Here is a 20,096-nt window from a genome sequence, read left to right as displayed (position 1 = left end):
GGGGTGTCGGCGGCCGCCGCCCGGTGTCACCCCGGGGCGGGCTCTCCCCGGTGGCCACCGCGCTTTCGGGGTCACCGGCGGGAAAACGCCGCCGTGGGGGACTTCGGGGGGTTTCCTGCCAGCTGGCTGCCCCCTCAAATCAGCCACTTCTCGGTGATCGATAGCTGTCAATCACTCCCGCCGCGCGGCGCTGCGGGCCGCCGGCCGGCAAGGGGGCGCTGTTGCGAGCGGCGGCGGGAGCGGCGCCCCCTGGCGGCGAGGTCAGGCCGCCGCACCCGGCGCTGCTCAGGAGGCGGCTCCGGCCACGGCGCGGTGGGACCGGAGCGGCGGCGGGTACGCGGCGGTGAGCGGCCCGGGGCGGCGGCGAGGGCGCCCGGCGGGGAAGGGCCGGGCTGGGCGGCCGCACACGGGAGGGAAGGGCCGGGCCCGGCCCGGCCCGGCGCGCCGGGGCCTCACGCGCGGGGAAGGGCCGGGCTCGGTGTGCTGTGACCCCGGGCGGGAGGGGAGGCCGGGCCCGGCGTCCCGCGGCCGGGACGGGGCGCTCCTGACCCGGCTCCCTGCCGCCCCCCAGCAGCGAGCGGCCCCGGAGGAGGCCCGGCGGCGGTGGGCCCCGTGCTGCCTGGCCCTGGGCTCTGTCTCTCCCCGCCGGCGCGGCCGGGCAGAGGAGCAGGAATGGAGTCCCCGCACCCGACGAGCTTCTGCTTCCCTGCGGCTCCCCCGCCGGCACCGGGCAAAGCCCCGAGGCCGAGCGGCACCAGCATCTCGCTGTGGACGGTGGTGGCGGCCGTGCAGGCGGTGGAGCGGAGCGTGGACGCCCACGCCTCGCGGCTGCTCAACCTGGAGCGCCGGACGGTGACCACCGAGAAGAAATACTTCGACTGCGAGAAAACAGTGGTGGATTTCGGGAACCAGCTGGAGAGCAAGCTGGCCGTGCTGGGCACCCTCATCCAGGAGTACGGGCAGCTCCAGCGGCGCCTGGAGAACATGGAGAACCTGCTGAAGAACAGGAACTTCTGGATCCTGCAGCTGCCCCCCGGGGGCGAGGTCCCCAAGGTAACACATGGCTCGTTAAGGGCTCTGGGGGGGACACAGCGGGGTGGCCGGCTCCGCCGAGCTCCAACGCTCCTCGCCTGCGCCCGGCGGCCATCTCCCGGGAGGCCTGAAGCGCTCGCAGAACCCGGCGGGAACGGCGTAGCTTGTGGTCGCTTTGGTCGCCTGCTATAGGTAAGCGTTGAGCAGGGAGCGGTTGCTCAGACGGGTGTTTCGGTTCGGCCCTGTCTCGCTGCAGAAGGACAGAGTGTGGCGTTTCGTGAGGAAGGGTAGGTTCTCTCCCACACCCAGCTCCGCAAACTGCCTGCGCGATGGGGTCAGGGTCTGCGCCCTGGGAGGTATCGATATTGTGGAATTCACCCTTAGTTCTCCAAGAATTAGCACAAAGGAACAAAGCTCTTCAGGCTGAAGAGCTGAGTCGTGCTCTCTTTGTGCCCCAAGGCGGGGTTTTTTTCCTCCTTTCAGTACCTGCTACACAGCAGCCGTAAGAAATAGAAACGAGGATGTTTCCCAAGGATATTTCGTCGGCTCCAGGTTCCAGACCCTGTGCCGAGGGTGTCACTTTTGCAATTTCAGGCCCCGGTGGCATTCGAAAGCAACACCGCTTATTTTTCTGCGCAAGAGTGGGAGAATCTGGAGGAATGGCAGAGGGAGCTGTACAAAAACGTGCTGAGAGGGAAGAACGAATCTCTGATCTCTCTGGGTAAGTATCGCTCGTTCAGTCAGCGATCGGCGCTTCCAGGCTAACTCCGTTTTGGGGACTTTTTTCCCACACCTGGGAAGCAGATTTGTAGAAATGCGGAGAAGTCGGTGCCCGTTGCTGAGGGCAGCATAGAGCGCAGCGCGCATCACATCCTCCATCCCAGTGCTCGCTGGGTGTGGGCACTGGCTGCGGTCACCTCCATGTCGCAGCCCCCCCGCAGTGCCTGACGCCAGCACAGCCCGCAGGCCCCTTCCCTTGTTCTGCGGGGTTTTTCCCCGCTGGGATGGGGCTGGCTGCCAGAGGTGGAAGCCGCCATCTCCCGGTGGGCCGTGCAGAGGGCTCTCTGCGCTGTCAAGCGGTGTGTTGTGGCTGGTGGAACTGGTTTCGGGAGCGCAGCTGAGTGTTGCTCCCCGTGGACACCACGGGCATTTGGATGCAGCACGGAAACCTCCGTATCGCTGTTCCTCAACAGATTACGCAATCTCCAAACCTGAGCTCCTGTCCCAGCTTCAGAGAGGAGAAGCGCCCTGCAGTGTGGATAAGGCGGCCTCAGGAGAGATCCCAGCCGAACCAAGTGCAGGCAAGAGATGATTTACAACTTTATTCTCGGGCGTAACTTTTGCGTGTTGTTGTCACCAGACAGAGGATGTCACAAGGTGATAGTCCTGACTTGCTACGGAGGGAACCTCTCAGATCTTGGGAGGAGCGGGTTCAGGGGGAGTGACAGAGTGTTAGTAAAAAACCTAACGGGTTTGATCTTTCCCATTGGCAGAGTCTCTCCTGTTTAGACTTGATGCAGACAGCCAGGAGAGCAGAGAAGGAGCGCAGTACCCAACGGGCCAGGAAAGCCTGGAGGGAAGAACAATGCTGGCTGAACCCGGACCAGGTGAGCATTGTTCTGAAAGGGTGTGCTTGGACACACGGGCGGGGAGGACACACTCCTGAAAGGGCGGGTAAAGGGGAAACCACTTCTCTGCAGGGTGGAGTAAAGCTCCCAGAAGTAGGAACAGGAGATACTGGAGAGAGGCTGTATGTAGCAACGTAGCTGGCAGCAAACCTCCTGGGCAAAGGAAGAGCAGAGCGGTGCTGTGATAACCAGTAAAGGAGTTTCCTCTTTCCATCAACAGACTACGGCATTCCAGAGCCGAGCTTTGCGGGCGTTGTGAAGCAAGAGGAAGAGCTGTGTGCGGAGGAGCGGGGAGCCACGGAGGATGCAGAGTTTACAGAGCTCAGTGTGGGTGAGTTCCGAGCAATCCCGCAGTGCGCTGTGCAGCTGGAGATGCGGGGAGTCCCCGACGTTCCCGCTGTGGGACAGCATATGCCGAGACGTGGGGACTGAGGAGAGGCAGTGGGGAAAGAGCAAGAGCCACGCTGAGGTTAGGAAAGCAGGCAGAAAGTGTATGGATCGGTTTAGTAGTAGGAAAATTAAAGTGTTGCGTAGACAAGACACTGCAGGTGAGGAGACAGGCATCCCTGAAATAAATCAACCAGAATACAAGGAATCCTTAGGAAGGAAGTCAAGAACAATTCTCAAGGTCTTCTCCAAAGATGATGTTATGCCAAAGTATCTGGGGAACTGAGTGAAGTTCTGCTCACTCGGTCTTGAAAGCAACGCAGTAGGCAGGGACGCGGTCCAGAGCAGAGGAGCGAGGTGGAGAGCTTCTGTCTCAGGAGAGACTGAGCGCAGCAGGACTCCTTGGCCTGAGGAAGGTGTGGCAGAGAGGGGGATACAACACAGCTCTGTGCCTGGGTGAGCGGGGCACAGCAGGAGCTGAAGGAATGAACCTTCGCTCTTTCCCACTGTCTGGGATCCAGGGAGCACCTGGTGAAATGAGCAGGCGTTTGCTTGAAACCAAGCAGGGCAAAGTCTGTTATCGTACGTGTGCGAGCTGTAGAACCTGCTGCCACAGGGCACAGCAAAGGCTGAAAGCGAAGCAGTTTTAGAAGGAGTTTGGGCAAATTCCCAGATGGAATGTCACCTCCAGCTCCCATCCTGCTGCAGGGAGGCCGTCCCCAGCGTTCGGCAAGGCCGTGGCTGCTGCAAAGCACAGCTCCTCCCTGCAGCCCCTGGGCTTCTCGGCGCCCAGCCCGGAACACTCCACTCCCTCTTGTGGGTCCTGTCTCGCACCCTCCAGAGCACATCTGCTGCTCTTCTCCAGGAATTTCTTCTGCTTGGTGTCTGCATCCTCAGAAGAGGGAGTTGTGCTCCAGAGCAGTGCCTCGATGGCTACGTAGAGGCTAGGGAAGTCACCAGTGAGTCGGGGTGGCTCTGTTATTCCCAGTCACAGTTTACTCAATTAGTAGACCGTCCTCAGCTCACCAGTCACTTCCTCACCCTCAGTCCTGGTCTCTGTTTATTCTTCTTGTGCCACCTCAGAGGTGTCAGTGGGGCTTACTCAGTTGTGGATGGTATTTGCCCTGCTGTGAGTAAATCTTAGACACTTTTTCTCATGCCCCTTGTGTCATGTTGTCACCTCTCTGCTGTCAGTCACTGCACAGCACTAGTGAAGTGGGGAGTGACACTCTCTAGACAGGAGGCTGATCCCTGCTTAGATTTTGCCCTTACACTGTTGACAACTTTCAAAGTGGTTGTGTGTTGGCAGTTTCCATCCTTGACCTTTGGTTGGTTTTCCACCAAGGGGTCGTATTCATATCCAGGTCAACTGAAATTAAACGTTCAGGTAGGAATGAGAGTCAAGAGAACGTTTGAGACAGGTTAAAACCCCAGACACCTAGCTCAGAGATAAAAAGCAATAAACCCTCAGAGAAAATGTACTTGTACTGCCTCAGTGTGGACTACAGAGGAGGCTTCCTTGTTACATACGTATCCTGAGCAGTAGCAGGCATGTCTCGAGTCAAAAGCATGCAGTGTTTGTGTCCCCTTTCAAGAAGGGGACTACACAGGTGGGTCACCACGTCCTGGGAGGAGAGGGAAGGTGGATCTCAGGGAATGAGCTGGTGCTCTCTGAAGAGGGAGAAATACCGAGCCATTGGTGTGGGGAGGGAGGCAGACGTGCTGAGGAGGGAAGCAAAGGGCTGCCCCAGGTCCATGAGATCTTAGCCCTTAGGAGAAGGAAGATGGCTGGAGATTATTTTGGAAACTGAAGTCTGCTATGTTGGAAGGCAGCACTTCCCTCTGCCCCCTCCCTCACAGCTTCTCACACTCGCTGCTCAGCCAGCTGAAAGGGAAACATTCCTGTGCTTTTCACTCATCTTTCGGTCTTTCAGCTCACTGTTGGTCTGCGAGTACAGCTGCCTTTCACCCTCCCTGTGTGGAGGGCCTGTGTGATTCACGGGTGGTGGGGGAAGGAGTGGGGGGGATTTCAGAAGCTCTTGTGTCTCAGACCAGTGAATGTCCCCTTTGTTGTTCTTTGTCAGTTCCAGCAGATGAGGTGATAACGTTCAAAATAGAGCAGCTGGACTCTGAGGAATGCTCCCAAAGCTCAGAGCCCCCCATGACTTTATCCAGGGAGTCGGAGGAGCTGGTTTTCCAGGGTCCCAGCGAGGCACTGCCCTTTGATAGTCAGTACAGCTCTCCTGTGCAGCAGGGAAACCAGAGTATGAGCAGAATGGTGCCATCCACTCCGGGGGAAGAGGGTCTCAGCGAAAGCAACGCTGTCACTTTCTATGGGCGAAACTGTCCCAACAAGAGACCTCACTCATGTACTGCGTGTGGGAAGGGCTTCTGTCTGAAGAAGATGCTGATGACTCACCAGGAGAGCCACAGCACACAGTGCAGCAGTGAGCACGCTGGAGACAAAGAGAGCTTCCTCCATCAGCAGCACCAGCGGACCCACATGGAAGACAAGACCCACGTAGAAGAGAGGACCCACGTGGAAGGCAGGACCCGTGTGGCCATGGAGAGGTTCAAGCAGAACCAGAATGCAAAAGCCCATGCCAGCGTCCCAGCCACAGACAAGGCGTACGGCAATCCCAGGTGCATGAAAAGTGTCAACACCAATGGCAGCTGCAAGCCAGGTCAGAGGGGCCACCCGCGGGGGAGGCCTTACAAGTGCGACAAGTGTCAGGAGTGCTTCTCCCAAAAGAAAACCCTCATCATCCACCGGCGTACGCACTCGGGCCGGAGCGGAGGGGTCCTTTGGTGCTCATACTGTGGGAAGACCTTCAGCCACCCCTCCAATCTGATCCGGCATCAGAGGATCCACACGGGGGAGAGGCCATACCAATGCAATGAGTGCCCAAAGCGCTTCACCCAGAAGCAGCACCTCCTCCAGCATGAGAAGATCCACCTCCGCGAGAGGAACTGTGTGATCAGTCAGAGTGCGAGGAAGGCACCGCTGCACAGCTTCTAGGCTGTGCAGGCTCACAGTCCCCAGAGGAGGGAGGAGAGGAGAGGAGAGAGTCTCTGCTGCTCAGTGTTAAAGGCTCTCTGACAATTTATCCCAAAGATCCAAGCAAAGTAGAATTAGGATCCACATTGGCACCACTGCCCTTTTTTTCGTGGTGGTGATGGTATGCCACAGTACCTCATAGTCTGCCCAGAAATCTCTCCAGAATAGAAGTGTTTTGGGCCTCTCCAAGTTCGAGTCAGTTGTTTGAACTGGTTCCAGTGAGGTTGAGGTTTTTTGAAGCTCTTCTTCACCTGGAGTTTCCCCGGCTGCTCCCTTTGACAAAGTTCTGCTGTCCTCAGTGTCATGGGTGAGTTTGAGTTGCACATTCGCAAAAGACTCCTGGCAACTAAACACGTGCACAGGGTGAGGCCTCACTGACGGCTTGCACGGATGCCCCCTTTGCCAAGGAGAGGCAGACAGTTGGTTCCCAGCTCTCTCCGTGCCTCAGCACAGGCCAAATGACATTTTCAGTGCTGCTTCTGCTCAGGAAGCTAGCTGGAAAAGATAGGTTCAGTTCCTTCTCTAGAGCTTGAAATTGGATTCAGTTTGCTGTAAATGATGATGATAGGGCCACGTTCTGCTTGGAGTTCCTCTGATGTGCACTGGGACATGCTCCGCTGGAGACTCTGGGTTTGCACTGCAGGAACTGCGGGGAATTTGGTCCATTGTCTGTCACCTCTGAGCACACCCAAAGGAGGTGGCATCGCCCAAACCCCTTCTCGTACCTCTATGATAGTCCCAGTGGAACTGGATGGGGAAACCACTTGTAAGCCAGAGGCGGTGCACGCCTGTTCTCCCAGGCTAAAGTGAGTGTTGGGATCCTTTCTGCTGACTGCCTGTACATTAACACTTCTTTTATTTGTATTTCATTATTACCTTCATCTCCTTCTCCTCCTGGTAGCTTGGGGTACAGATGTTTCTTGTTCTTGGGGATCAGCTTTCATCATATCCCAAACCGTTAAGAAAAAATTCCCAGCATATGAAATGTGTTTAGCAAATTGCCTGAATACATAGTGCAATGTCAGGGCTGGCATTGCTGCTTGACCTGTTTTAAACCTGCTGCTCGTTTTCCTCATCACTAATTGGGCTTTAGAAATCCCTCTGTCGCTTCCTGGTCCCAAAGTGTCTGCCAAAGGGAGGGTGCAGCTGGCTGGCTGATCCCCTCGGAGGCAGAGATGTTCCTCTGGCTCCAGCTGGCTGCTGTGGCAGATGTTTTAGTCTGGAACCTCCTTTGGCCAAGGCGTCGGGTCTCTTTCCAGGTCCTTGCTGTTCGTTGTCGCCTGCCCTGCCGGCAGCGTAAGTCAGGAGCGCTCCTGTGCCTGCTTCGGCCCAGTCAGCGAGGCCAGCTCAGAGCTCTGGGCTGTTTAAGCTAACCTGATTCTTGCCCGGAGCAGATCGGGGTGAGTCTGTGTGAACCCGCTCTGAACTCGCACTGTGGGAGCTGGCACAGAGCCACGCGTGCCAAAGCGTCTTCAACTGCTGCAGGTGTTTGCCTGGTGACCAACTGTCTGCCGCCTTTTCTCGTCCTAGTACTGCTGAGGTCTTTGATTTCACAGCTCCTGACGTGTCTGAGGAGGTCTGTGTGTGGTGGGCCCCTCGCTGTGCACATACCCATTTTTTTTCAAATAAGGAATCTGTGAGGACAGAGGGTGTCGTGTTTTGTCACTTCTCGGTGTTCAGTGGCCACTTGCTACCATCAGGCAGTGAACACGGACCGGTTTTTCTCCGCTGTTTGATGTGCCGAAGGAGAGTCTCTTGGCAGTTAGCAGTATGGGGCATTTGATACCCAGACAAGCAGTTTGGGTCTTGTCCAATAAGCAGGTAAATTAATCAGTACTCCGGTGGTTTCCTACTGAGTCCGGTTAAACTGCTTGTTTATGTTTTACACTTCTGTTACTTAGACTGTGAGCCTTCAGGGCAGGGAACTTGTTTCTATCTGTCTGTAAAATGCCAGTTAAATTTGCAGCAGTAGAATCTTGATTTTTAATAACAATAACATTAAACTTGAGTGGATTAAAGCTGTGAAGTTCTAAATGCTTCTCTTTTTTTGGTCTTTTTTTAAATCATTTTACCAGCTGGTAAGTGGCAGTTTGTAGTATCGTACCTTACTGATGGAGAGACAAAAGTCTACTTTGAATTGGAAAAAGAATGGCATGGGTTTCATTGTTTTTTTTAATATTGTGGTGGAACCTGAGCAGGAGCATTGTTTTCTGTGTGTGTATCTGAGATCTGAAGAGGGCCTGAATGGCAAGAGTGTCTCAAAATAGGATGTAAATAAGCTCACTATACAATTCTCATCCTACAAGGAGATCATACCCATCCTGCTGCCAGCGCAAAGTTTTCAGCAACCACAGTGTTGCAGTCGTCATCGGTTTAGCGCACTCGGTTGAGTCTAGGAAGAGCAGGATGTATTCTGGGATAAAGATGCAGAGGTGCTGCTGCACCGATTCCCCTGTGACCAGGGGAATCCTGAATCTTAGTCAGGATCACTTTGGCAGCACTCGCTGGTTATTGTACAAACAAACAACTTCATGTGCTTTTTCTGGTCTGTTTCTGTGTCTTACAAAAGGACCGTAACAAGAAACATCGAGGTCCTGCCACGTTGCCATCTCTCCTCCTGGTTGCACTATTGTCGTGTATGTTCTAATGCTGACCTCTGACCACTTCTTTATTATTAGACATTTTAGTTTTAAACATTAGTTAAAGAAAATTAAGAAGCTGCCTGACATCTGATGTCGTGTTCACGTCTGAGAGGTGACCCTGCAGCCACAACCGTAAAAGAATTGGCATTCGGATAGTGAGAAGACGGGCGTTTTAGAAGAGTGAGCTGGGGAGGGTTACGCCATCTCAACACCACTCTCCTATTTTTACTGGAAGACTTCATATGTTAACTGCTGTCTGAGCGTCAGAAGCACTTGATGTGCTCCTATTTCATCACTTCTTGATGCTGCCTTTGATATACAGATGAAGCAGTATTTTGCGCAGTGAGTCATAGTTTCCCTATTCTAGCCCAGCTCCCCTGTATTTCAGAGACAAATATGTATATTTATAACAAATCACAGAGCTATTTTGAGATTAGTGCTGCTTAAATTGCAAAAATTCAACCCTGAAACCAAGAAGAAATGTCAAGTGACATAGAAATGTGCTGCTCTTCCAAGATCAAGAGAAAGAAGAGAAATCCTCCCCTTGCACAGATAGACTGATGCTTACAGGAAAGAGCAGAAGCTACAGGGGAAGGCAAGAGAAGATGTGGTGATGGGGAGGGAGGGAGTATTTTGGGAGCGCAAGGTCTCCTACACCCACCCTGAGATGCATCGTGGAGTCTCCGCACCTTCCACAAACAAGCACTGAGCTTTTATCATCCTTGGGCAGGGCTTCTCAGTGTGCAACTTCTTTCTGACCCTCCGTTACTTGGGCTGCTCTAGCTTAGGCTGGAGCAGGACAGCAGCCTCCACTGCAAAGCCAGATGTCTACGCTGAGGTATTCTTCACAAAAGAAGGCAAAGACATGGACAGAAAAATAGAGGAAAAAAATAAACTGACCCAGGGGTACCCAGGACAGCAACGTCTTACTGGGATTCTCAAGTTCCGGCAGATGCAAACTATTTTGCTTAAAAGCAGCTCAAGCTTTTGTTCGTTCATTTTGCAAGTATTTTCTGTTGTTAGAGCAACTCCATGTTTTTTTGTTGTTTTATGACCTCAGATTTTTGTTTATAAAAGCCTCTCTGTGTCTTACCACGTAGAGGCAGGAATTCTTTGCATCCCCTGGAACACTGCATTTCAGAGAGGTACGCTGGCTCTCCCGCATCCAGCTCCTTACGTAACGATTAAATGCAAGACGAGAAGAATACATGTAAGTACAGAGAAGCCCTACCATCCTCTGGCAGTCTGGCTCTCACCGCAGGTCTGTCCGTCACCAAGAGGACCAGAACCATGCACATGTCACAAGAGGCGTCACCTAGCACTGTTGTCAGGTTCTTAAGCCTCTTTCTGTCCCTTCCTGGGATGGGCCTCCTCCTTTCCAAACACTGGAGGGGAAGTCGTCTGCTTCAGCCACCCTCAGTGTGGCCCCGCAGTGCACACAACTGTTGTGCTGAGCTGAGAGGCCCAGCGTAGCTCAGCTGACCATCCCCAGGAGGAGTATGAGCCCACCAGCCTCTCCTGGCCCAGAAGCAGGTCCTCATCACCATGGGGTGGGACACCCATGCAAGATTTAAAGGCAGCAAGTAAGAGCAGTTTGTTGTACTGCAGGTCAAATACCTGATTCCTACTACCGGAGGAGACTACAAAGAGCTGACAGAACTCAGCACCATCCTGAGACCTACCTGTAGCAAGAATGTGCACATCAGCCATGTAGGTAATGGGAGCAAGTGAACTTTTAACTTTGCAGTTTTGATCACCTCTCGTGGTAAGAGAGGTCCCGCTTTCCATAGCTGATAGCCAGACAGCTTAGCAAACTTACCAAATTAGGAGGATAAGGTGAGGTGGTGATTCCAAGTAGACTGCCGGTCACACAGCGGCTGTCATAGAGGGAAGGCCTGGGGGTGTCACCCAGCCTAACTGAAGGTGCCTCTGTGGGGGTGCCTGCAGTGGAGATCCCAGATGCTTCTGGAAGACCTGAATTTGCTGAATTCCCCTGTGGTGGGTGTACCATGTGCACAAGATCCAATAAAGGCTTCCAACCACTTCAGCTTCGTGCTCGTTTGTGCAATGTACCTGAGACATGAGTTTCTCCTGATGCTTGTGCGGACCAGGAGAGCCAAGGGGCTGCTGCAACTGCAGGTGGGACCGTTAGGAGGGCTACCTCCCCAGGGAGCTCCCCCTCAGCAACTTGGCAGAGAAGGAGCAGGGCCGCACAGGTGGCATCCTGCAAACCACAGCCCAAGGCCAGGCTGCACCGTACAGCTGTCTCACCACCACCCCATCCCGGGGCCATGGTGGCACCTGGAGCCATGCTGAGATGAACCACAGAGACCCTGCGCTGCACCCTGATGTGGCAGACCAGGAGAGGACTTGGGCTCAGAGGGGATCCTGCACCCTCATGGCTCTGAGGAGATCCCAAGTCCCCACAGCTCTGAGAGGAGCCCAAATCCTCACAGCTCTGATGGGATCCTGCACCCTCACGGCTCTGAGAGGACACAAAATCCTCATGGCTCTGAGGGGATCCTGAAGCTTCATGGCTCTGCGGGGAACTGATCCCTCACGGCTATGAGAGGATCCCCAAGCCCTCACAGCTCTGAGGGGACCCTGAACCCTCACAGATCTGAGAGGATCCCACATCCTCACGGATCTGAGAGGATCCTGCATCCTGACAGCTCTGAGGGGACCCCTGCACCCTGATGGCTCTGAGAGGATCCTGTGTCTCCATGGCTCTGTGGGCAACTGATCCCTCATGGCTCTGCAGGGACCCTGAGCTTTCACGGCTTTGAAGGGATCCTGAACCTTCATAGCTCTGAGGGGACCCTGAGCCTTCACAGCTATGAGGGGACCCTGAGCCCCCCAGGGCTCTGAGAGGACCCTGTTCCCTCGCACCTCTGAGGGGACTCTGTGTCCCTCACGGCCCTGAGCATCCTGTGCCCTCATGGCTCGTGCCCTCATGGCTCTGTGAGGAACTTATCCCTCATGGCTCTGAGAGGATCCTGAGCCCCCATAGTTCTGGTCCATCATGGCTCTGAGGGGACCCTGGTCCCTCACAACTCTGAGGGGACCCCTGGTGCCTAACGAATCTGAGAGGATGCCAATCCCTCACAGCTCTGTGGGGATCCTGAGCTCCCATAGCTCTGAGGACACACTGATCCCTCACAGCTCTGTGGGGATCCTGAGCTCCCATAGCTCTGAGGACACACTGATCCCTCACAGCTCTGCGGGGATCCTGAGCTCCCATAGCTCTGAGGACACACTGATCCCTCACAGCTCTGAGAGGATCCCCAGTTCCTCACAGCTCTGAGGTGATCCTGGTCCCTCCTAACTCTGAGGGGATCCCCAGTCCCTCACAGCTCTGAGGTGACCCTGATCCCTCCTGGCTCTGAGAGGATCCCCAGTCCCTCACGGCTCTGAGGGGGCCCCAGTCCCTCCTGGCTCTGAGGGGGTCCCTGGTCCCTCCTGGCTCTGAGAGGATCCCCGACCATCACGGCTCAGAGGGGACCCCGATCCCTCCTGGCTCTGAGGGGGTCCCTGGTCCCTCCTGGCTCTGAGAGGATCCCCGACCATCACGGCTCAGAGGGGACCCCGATCCCTCCCGGCTCTGCGGTGCCGCCGGCCCCGCGCTCCTCCGTCCGCGAGGTCCCCGCGCCCGCACCGGCCCGGCCGCCCCGAGCCCTCCCGCCGGGGGGCGCCGCAGTGCGCGGCGCGGGGCGGCGGCAGGGGGCGCTGCGGTGCCGGCCGCGGAGCGCGGCGGCGGGCCGGTGTCGGCGGCGGGCCGGCGGCAGCGGCCATGGCCGGTCCGCGGGTCGGGCGAGCGGAGGCGGTGGCGGCGCGGCTGCTCCGCCTGGAGGCCCGCCTGGCGCGGGCGGAGCGGCAGCTGCGGGCCGCGCTGGCTCTGCGCGGCCGCCTCCAGGCGCTGGAGCGGCGGCTGGAGAGCGGCGGCGGCCGTGGGGCCCCTCGGATGTCGGCGAGGCGCGGGGCGGCCGGCGGCGGCCGGTTGGCAGCGCGGCCTCGGGCTCCGCCGGTGCCGGTGAACCTGGAGGACGTGTGGGTGCACTTCAGCGAGCGGGAGTGGCGGGCGCTGCGCGGCTGGCAGCGGGCCCTGCACCGCGCCGTCATGAGGAGCAACTACCACATGCTGCTCTCCTTCGGTAAGGGCCCGGCGCCGCCCTCGACCTCGAGGCGGGCGTGTGGCGAGGGGTCGGAGCGGGAGGTGGGCAGGCGGCGGGTCCCCGCCGTCCCCGTGCAGGCGGGACCCCCGGCTGTGCCTCACCTCGTGCCTCCCGCAGAGGCGGACGCTCCCAGACGCGATGGCCAGGCCCAGTCGGAAGATGGGAACCAGCCGTGTGCTCGGAGCTGTGAGGATGCGGACGGGAGAGGTGATGCTGCGGAGGCCGGCACCGGTGAGTGGCCTCAGGACGGGACATGGACCGCCAAAAACCCGGCGGCGGGGCTCTTTTTGGGACATCACCCTCTCTCCACAGCGCTTGCCGCGTTGAGCGTGGTCTTCCAAACTTGGCTGTTGGGCATCTCATCCCTCCCAGTCTTACCGGAACGCTACCTCAAACCACCTTTTTTCCCTCTGCCAGTTGCTGAGCCACCTGCAGTTGCATGTGTCAAACCTGCAGTGCCCTTGCCGTTAGGCCAAGTCTGCATTGCCAGTCAAAGTGGGATAACGTTCCATTTTCCAGTCTGAAGGCTGGCCATCGAGATAACTTTCTATTCTGTGTGCACAAACGTGCACAATGTAGTTGTTCTTACACACATGCAAAGCTTTTGTCTACTTCATTGATTGTGTTAGAGGTATAAAGGTAATGTGCAGAGCATTAGCCCATCTGTTTTTCCTCATGTATTTCTTTTTTTTTTTCTTTTTTTAAGTAAGTTTCACTCATAATTCTCACTAGTGCTTTTCTGATGGGTTAGAAGTGGTGTGTATTTTACCGAGAGTGACTGAAAAGGGAATGGCGTAACTCTGGCAGAGCCAAAAGAGAAACAACTTGAGAATTCAAGTGGCACTCTCCTCTCCCGGGGCCATTTAGAACGCGTTTGCATTTGCTAATGGGCGCCGCAACAAAATGGACACTACACTCGCAGGAAACTCTTGTGTGTTTCTGAAACTCAAACATCTGCTGAGGGTTTTCTGACAAATATTTAGGTCTGTTTAAGGGACCTTGGTCAGCAAGAACTAGAACTGAAGTGAGGTTTTCTCTAGAATGTGAGCTAGAACAGAGCTGCTGTGCCTGGGATGGGATGAGAATTGGAATTAATTTTGTGTATGGAATTAAAATAACATTGGTTCCTATTAACAGAAGACAGCATAATCCATATTAAGCAAGAGGAAGAGTTGTGCACTGCAGATCAGCAGGAGGGGGAGGCTGGAGAAACTCCTGAAGAGCCCTGCCCAGGTGAGTAACTGCATACCTCAGAGGGAAAATGAAACAGAAGGATTAAATTCCAAGGTGGTTTTTTTTTCCACCTCTTCTCATGTATTCCAAATCTTTTATAAAAAGCTCACAAGTTTGGAACAGACTTGCCACCAGTCCTGACGCGTAAGGGCTGGTATTTCATCTTTCCCTTCTCACGGCCATTTTGGAGTTTGCAGAGTATGTGGCTGGTTTTCATCCAAGCAGCGCAGTGTGGAATAGGAAATGTTTCATTCTCCCTTAAATTCCTTACTTTGCTTCCCTCAAGTTGATAGTTCTCAGCTGGTTAAATATCTAGTGCAAAGTGGGGCATTAGTCACTTTTTGGGGCTGACGGGTTAACTTGGAAGACGCAAAAATCCGTGCCAGAATGAGGTCTGTGGTTGGTGCCATCCGCTGCACGGGGCTGAGCTTGCGCGGAGGCAGGACTGCGTGTGCTCTTCTGGCTCCGGGGGAATCGGAGCAGCTGTGGCAGCTCCTCAGCTCCATGTCCCCTACAGCCTTCTCTTGCAGGGCTGCAGTGCCTCTCCTCCCGCATATCCAGAGGCTTCGGGTTGCCTTTTCCCTCCTCCCTTCTCTTCTGTGATTTTTCTGCGTACACGAGCGAGCGCACCGACTCCGTGGTGGTGCTGTTGCTGTATGGGCAGGCTGTGCAGCCCAGGGACCTGTTTCTTGCCTTCTCACTTGGTGGTACCTCCTTGCGTTACAAATAAAGTATTCTGCTTTGGAGCTTGGCTGTCCTTACTCTTTACAAAGGGTAGCAGCTCTAAATGTTGGCTCCGCTGTAATTTTACTTGGCTTCCAGTGTATGTAGCAAACTGTGATTTTTAGACCTTTCCATCAAGTTTTGTTAAGAAACTGGGCTTATGGGAGCTTGTGGAAAATCTAGGGTTAGCCTGGGGGAATAGAAAAGCCCTTGTGAAATCCTAAGCTTATGCTCTTATGATACGCTTGTCTTGAATTTTCTCCTTTAGCAGAGCGAGCGTTTTACAAGCCTGAGGCTTCGAGTCAGACCAAGAAAGGCAAAGAGGCGTATGCCAGGGAGCTGCCAGGCGCAGAGGGCGAGGACCTCCCAAGAGACCCTGACACAGGTGAGGATTCCCTGGCAAAAACTCCCACTGCAGGAATTACCCCTCGGGTGGCTCTTCATGTCGTGTCTTCCCTGCGGCTTTGTCAGCACTTTTCTTGTCTTTGTGAGTTCCCAAATCTTCCGTGCTTTGCATCTTTCTCCAGTGTTTCTCAATTGTGTAAATTCTCCCCGATGAACAGGATTTCAGACTTATGCAACTGACGTTTTATCATGGATTAAACAAGAAGAGGAGCCACGCTGCCCTGAGCAACAAGACTTGGAGAAAGAGGAAATCTCTACAAATCCAAGTACAGGTCAGTAATGGATTTCAGCTGAGATTTCTGGGACAGTAAATCTAATTTAAAGCATTTTTTATACCATATTAAATGTCATAACCTTATAACGTAAGCTGTGACAGAACTGGAACAAATCTCAGTCTGCTAGTTAATATTTTATTCACAAAAATTTCAGATTCTGTCACCTGAAGAGGCTCCTTCCTCCTTCAGCTGGCCTAAAACTGTCATAGGTGCTGTCTTGGGTTTCTGTTCAGGCAAGCACAGTGGTGTGCTCAGGTCTTACAGATCAAGTTTGTACTTCCAGCTGGCTTGATGGTGTCTAAACCTGGTGCCGATGAACATGGAGCCCTGACTTCACGCTCCCAAGCAGGAGAGCTGTCCTGCAGCAAAAGAGAAGGCAGCTTTAATGCAAAACAATTTTAGGATGTGCTGTTCAGAGATTTACGTGCTAACATTCATTCGGAGGAGTTTTTGTACAGAGCGCGCTTGGAGTATGGGTCATGTTTGAGGTGGAGTTAATAGAGGGAGATTCATCTTTGGATCGAGGCTTCACCTCAGGGAACGGGTGTGCAGTTTGGATGGGGATATTAATTAAATACAATCTCCTGGGCCACAACACGGGACCACTCAGTATAGCTCTCAAGTGGGTCACTGAGGAGGAGGTGCAGAGGAATATTTTGTGTAGAAATCAGTTGGTAGCCTGGAATTCCTTCACTTCATGTGAGTTATTTAGATATTCGTGGGCACGTGATGAAATTACTATAGAGTAAATCAAGGGATAAACTCTCAGTATGCTGGGAACTGCGTGGGAACTGCCGACATGAATGATTTTGCCCCACAGAAAAAGGTCAGCTCCACCTAACTCCTTCCCGAGGGAGACCTGTTCCAACTGCTCTGAGAGAGCTCGCAGGGTGGGCTCCCCAGCCAACTCAGTCTGTTCCAGAGCTTCCAGTCTGGGCTTACACGTAACCTGGAGTTACCGGGGTGAGAGGACATGCTGAGACAGTTACTGTAGAGCAACCGGTGCCTTTAATGTTCACACTTTAGCTTGGCCTGTGGTAACATGTTTGTGTGCTGATGTCCCAGTACACAGCCAGAGAAATAAGAGCTCAGGATGTTTATGCAGTGGCGATAACTTTGGACTCAGCTGGCTGGCGTTGCCGAGAGACCCGCGGTCCTTCATGATGCTCAGGGGAGTCTTTCTGTAGCAACTCTCAGATGTTGGAAAGGTCACAGGTCTTAGGGGACAGAAAAATCACAGAGTGTTAGAAAGCTGGACTGAAGAGCATTGGTGAAAATAATCTGGAAAATGAAACACTGGGTATTTGTCGCAGGAAACAGTAATTACAGAAAGGGGGTTCTGCAGGTCAGCAGAACAATTTTGTCCCATGGCAAATCTAGAGCTGTGCGTAAGCAGCTAAGGCACCAGGTACCTTTTTGGGTTGGATTCTCAGAAGTCGTAAATGTTTTCCAGGAAAAGCAGGAGAGGCGTCTAGGGGAGAGGCAGTCTGACCGACAGCTCGCAGTCTGGGCATGCCTCTGCACCGAGCCGGAGCTGCGTGCCTCTCTGGCGATCACTTGTAAGGTGTAAGAGCCTTCCTCTCCACTCAGCACTGCTCCGAGCTCTCTGAACAAAGACGCAGCAGGATGGTGTCTCCCCCCAGAAGCCCAGCCTGCAGAGACAACGGTTCACGTGCAAGAAGGGGTGCACCCCCACTGACTCGCTGAGCTGGCTTCGGTGCCTCAGCCTGGACCCTTGCTTCTCTAGGTGCTCGCTGGAGCGTCTGGAGAGCAGCTGAGAGCACCGAGGTGTGACGGTGTCTGTGCTGTCAGGGAACTTAGGCCTCACACTTCAGACGTCTGAATGAGAGGGTGATGATGAAACATTGCGTTAGTGAATTTTCACGTAGATTTAAAAAAAAATTGCAAAAAGACCCTTTATTTTCCTGGAGTTTTTGTTTCAGTGGAATGCTAGTACTTGCTCTTCCCCTCGTTATTAAAGCCTCCCTCTTATTGACTTTGTCTTTCCATGGCTGTAGGCTTGGAGGGGTATTCTTAAGCGGCTTCCTTAATTGAAAGACTCTGAAATCTATCTGTTTCAGTGCACGATGACAACACAACGGGGGACCCTCCAGCAGATTGCTTTGAAAGCACGGTGTGTGACTCGGAGGTACCAGGAAGACCTGGAGAGAAGTTTTCCAAGGATCCTAGCCCCGGAGTGACACAGGACAGTCAGTGGAATTCAGAAATGATGGAAACAAACACCACTGGGAACGGCATTGGGGGTGACGCTCGGTACGACCGAGAGTTTGGTGAGCACTTAGATTTCTTTAGCACTCAGGAAAACAGTGTTGGAAAGAGACCGTGTGTGTACAACAAATGTGAGAGAAACTCCAGCCAGCAGGAACATCTTCAGACTCCGCAGGGAGCCCGAGAAGAGGAGATGTTTCCAGGCCCCGCGTGTGAGAAGAGTCTCAGCGAAAGGGTGTTCCATCTGCTGCACTCACAGCCGTGTGCCCTGGGTGAGAACGGAATCAGGCAGGGGACCGCTCCTGCCTCCTGCGAGGGGCTGCCCGCAGGGCCGCAGCTGGCGGCCCGCACTGAGCGTGGACAAAACCCTGCAGGCGGAACCAGGCTTCGTGACCACAGCGGCCTCGGCGGAGAGGAGCAGCCATCTGCGGAAAGCGAGGAGAACTTCCCCGCAGAAAACCCGTTAGCCAGCCCCTGCTGGGATCACCCGCAGGACAAGTCGGAGGCCTGCACCAGGTGCAGGCAGCACTTCGCGCCCCGGGGCAACCCGGCAAGCCAGCAGCAGAGCCAGGGCAGGGGCAAGTCCTACATTTGCAGCGACTGTGGGAAAAGCTTCGTTTGCCATTCGTGGCTCGTTCGACACCAGATGACTCACACTGGAGAGAGGCCCTACAAGTGCTCCGAGTGTGACAAAAGCTACAGGAGAAAGGATTACCTTCTAAACCACCAGCGCCGGCACTCGGGAGAGGGGCTCTTCCAGTGCCCCCTCTGCAGGAAAAGGTTTGTGCTCAGGAGGAGTTTCATGAAGCATCAGGAAAGTCACGTACAAGAAACACATCTGACGTTGGCGGGTTGGCCCTGCACAGAGATCAGGGGCTCTGTAATGCACTCCGTATAGAAAATCCCGGCCGTCTGGGGGGTTTTGCAGCCCGCTTGGCTGTCGCCCTTGCTGGGCAGGAGGCAGGGCCGTGACAGGATCTCCCAGCTCTGTGCTGGACCCTGGCAGGAGGAGGCTGTCGAACGGCCGTCCTGAGCCCCCTCCCAGGCAAAGGGAGAAGGTTGGGGGGTTATTTTCCGCAGACGGCATTGCAATGGTCTGTGGAGCTGTTTCACAGCTTTCACCGGTGCCTGTAGCTGTGGGGGACGTGTTGGAGCCATGTAGGAAGTCTGCGGTGCTCAGAGTTACTGCTAGCCGTGAGTCCACATGGGAGAGAAACCGCATCGATGCACAGAACAATTTGTAACGCTTCAGGCTGGGGAGTATCTGAAATGTTATCCCCAGGCTGCTGCGAGTCCGGAGTCCAGGGACTGGGCTGAAAACAAGTGAGTTAAAGTTACTAACTGTCCACTAAACAAGTGAAACAGTGTCAGGAAACACCCACTTGTTGAGGTGCTTTGAGAAAGGAAGTGTTGACCCCGTGGCTGTTTGAAAGAAGCCTCTTCAGGAAGTGGCAACGAGACAGGGGGGAGCAGAGCCTGAGAGGCAGCTTCTTCCCGCAGTTAAATCACGGAGCTCCTGGGGCTCCATGCTGCCGAACCCCGAGAGAGGATTCCTGAAGGCTGGGGTCCTCATCTGGAGTTGTAAAATGACCAGGAAGCCTGGAATATGATTTTCATTTTGCATAGCCTTAAAGTTGTGTTGCACTTACGTTACCACGTTGTTACAGGTCTTCTGTGTTTGTTCAATTTTCCGAATCCTATGAAAACAGACAATTTAGAGGCTCGTTAAACATTCTCCTTGAGAAACTGTATTTTTGTTCATATTCAGTGTCTCTGAAGGGGGAGAGCGCTGTTGAGAGTCGGACGTGTTGTGACATTGCAAGGGCACGATTCATTCCTTTTGGTAAGAAAAGAGCCTGGATATATCAGCCGTCACCTTGTTGTCAATGGCATTGAGCCTCGCAAAAAAAAAACAAACAAACAAAAAAAAACAAAACCAGAAGCAGCAGCACTGGCTGAGCCAGGCAAGAGCCCGTTTCGGTTCAGGGCCCCTTCACTGTCAGCCCGTTGTGACAAATGTTAAGCAGCCTTTTTACGTGCACGTTTCTGCTTAAGTTGTGGTAGGATGCTTTTTTTGTTGGCTGGCAATTTCACTTTTTTTTTTTTTTTTTTAATTAAAATTGTTAGAGAAATGCCGTGGGTTGTTCTACGGGGAGGGAGGAGAAAAGATGAGCGAGGTTGAAGCAAGAGGAGAAACTCTGGGTCTGCCGGCCCCCGAGCCCCCGTTTGCGAGGTGATTTCCCTTCAGAGCGTGTGGAAGCCGCCGGCAACGGAGGAGGGGGAACAGCCGGTTGCTCTTCGGGCTGGGATGG

General features: G+C 54.3%; 1 protein-coding gene across 6 annotated transcripts; it reads left to right on the top strand.

Annotated features, from left to right (window-relative positions):
- The first annotated feature begins 91 nt into the window (after positions 1-91).
- Positions 92-19,905, top strand: LOC140648641 (zinc finger protein 777-like). 6 transcript variants are annotated; one of them, XM_072854970.1, is made up of 10 exons: positions 414-1,053; positions 1,627-1,753; positions 2,226-2,333; positions 2,526-2,639; positions 2,881-2,991; positions 13,037-13,150; positions 14,057-14,152; positions 15,147-15,260; positions 15,439-15,552; positions 17,637-19,905. In XM_072854970.1, the coding sequence occupies exons 1-10, from the start codon at positions 673-675 to the stop codon at positions 18,680-18,682; spliced, it is 2,325 nt and encodes a 774-aa protein (XP_072711071.1). In that variant the 5' UTR covers positions 414-672; the 3' UTR covers positions 18,683-19,905. The 6 variants fall into 6 exon arrangements, with proteins under 6 accessions (XP_072711069.1, XP_072711068.1, XP_072711070.1 ...); XM_072854968.1 differs by lacking the exons at positions 13,037-13,150; positions 14,057-14,152; positions 15,147-15,260; positions 15,439-15,552; positions 17,637-19,905 and adding exons at positions 92-343; positions 5,132-8,133 and having other exon boundaries at positions 575-1,053; XM_072854967.1 differs by lacking the exons at positions 13,037-13,150; positions 14,057-14,152; positions 15,147-15,260; positions 15,439-15,552; positions 17,637-19,905 and adding exons at positions 92-343; positions 5,132-8,133 and having other exon boundaries at positions 572-1,053.
- The last annotated feature ends 191 nt before the right edge of the window (positions 19,906-20,096 follow it).

Source organism: Ciconia boyciana, chromosome 2 (assembly GCF_034638445.1).
Source record: "Ciconia boyciana chromosome 2, ASM3463844v1, whole genome shotgun sequence".
NCBI lineage: Eukaryota > Metazoa > Chordata > Aves > Ciconiiformes > Ciconiidae > Ciconia > Ciconia boyciana.
The sequence above is the reverse complement of the archived record's forward strand: the minus strand, read 5'-3'. Positions and strand labels throughout refer to the sequence as shown.

What these genes read in the sequence shown, in the direction of transcription:
- LOC140648641 (XM_072854970.1), top strand. Translation starts at nt 673, where the DNA reads ATGGAGTCCCCGCACCCGACGAGCTTCTGCTTCCCTGCGGCTCCCCCG. An exon ending in CGAATCTCTGATCTCTCTGG is followed by an intron (nt 1,754 to 2,225) that starts GTAAGTATCGCT and finishes GTTCCTCAACAG; the next exon opens with ATTACGCAATCTCCAAACCT. An exon ending in TGCTGCGGAGGCCGGCACCG is followed by an intron (nt 13,151 to 14,056) that starts GTGAGTGGCCTC and finishes TCCTATTAACAG; the next exon opens with AAGACAGCATAATCCATATT.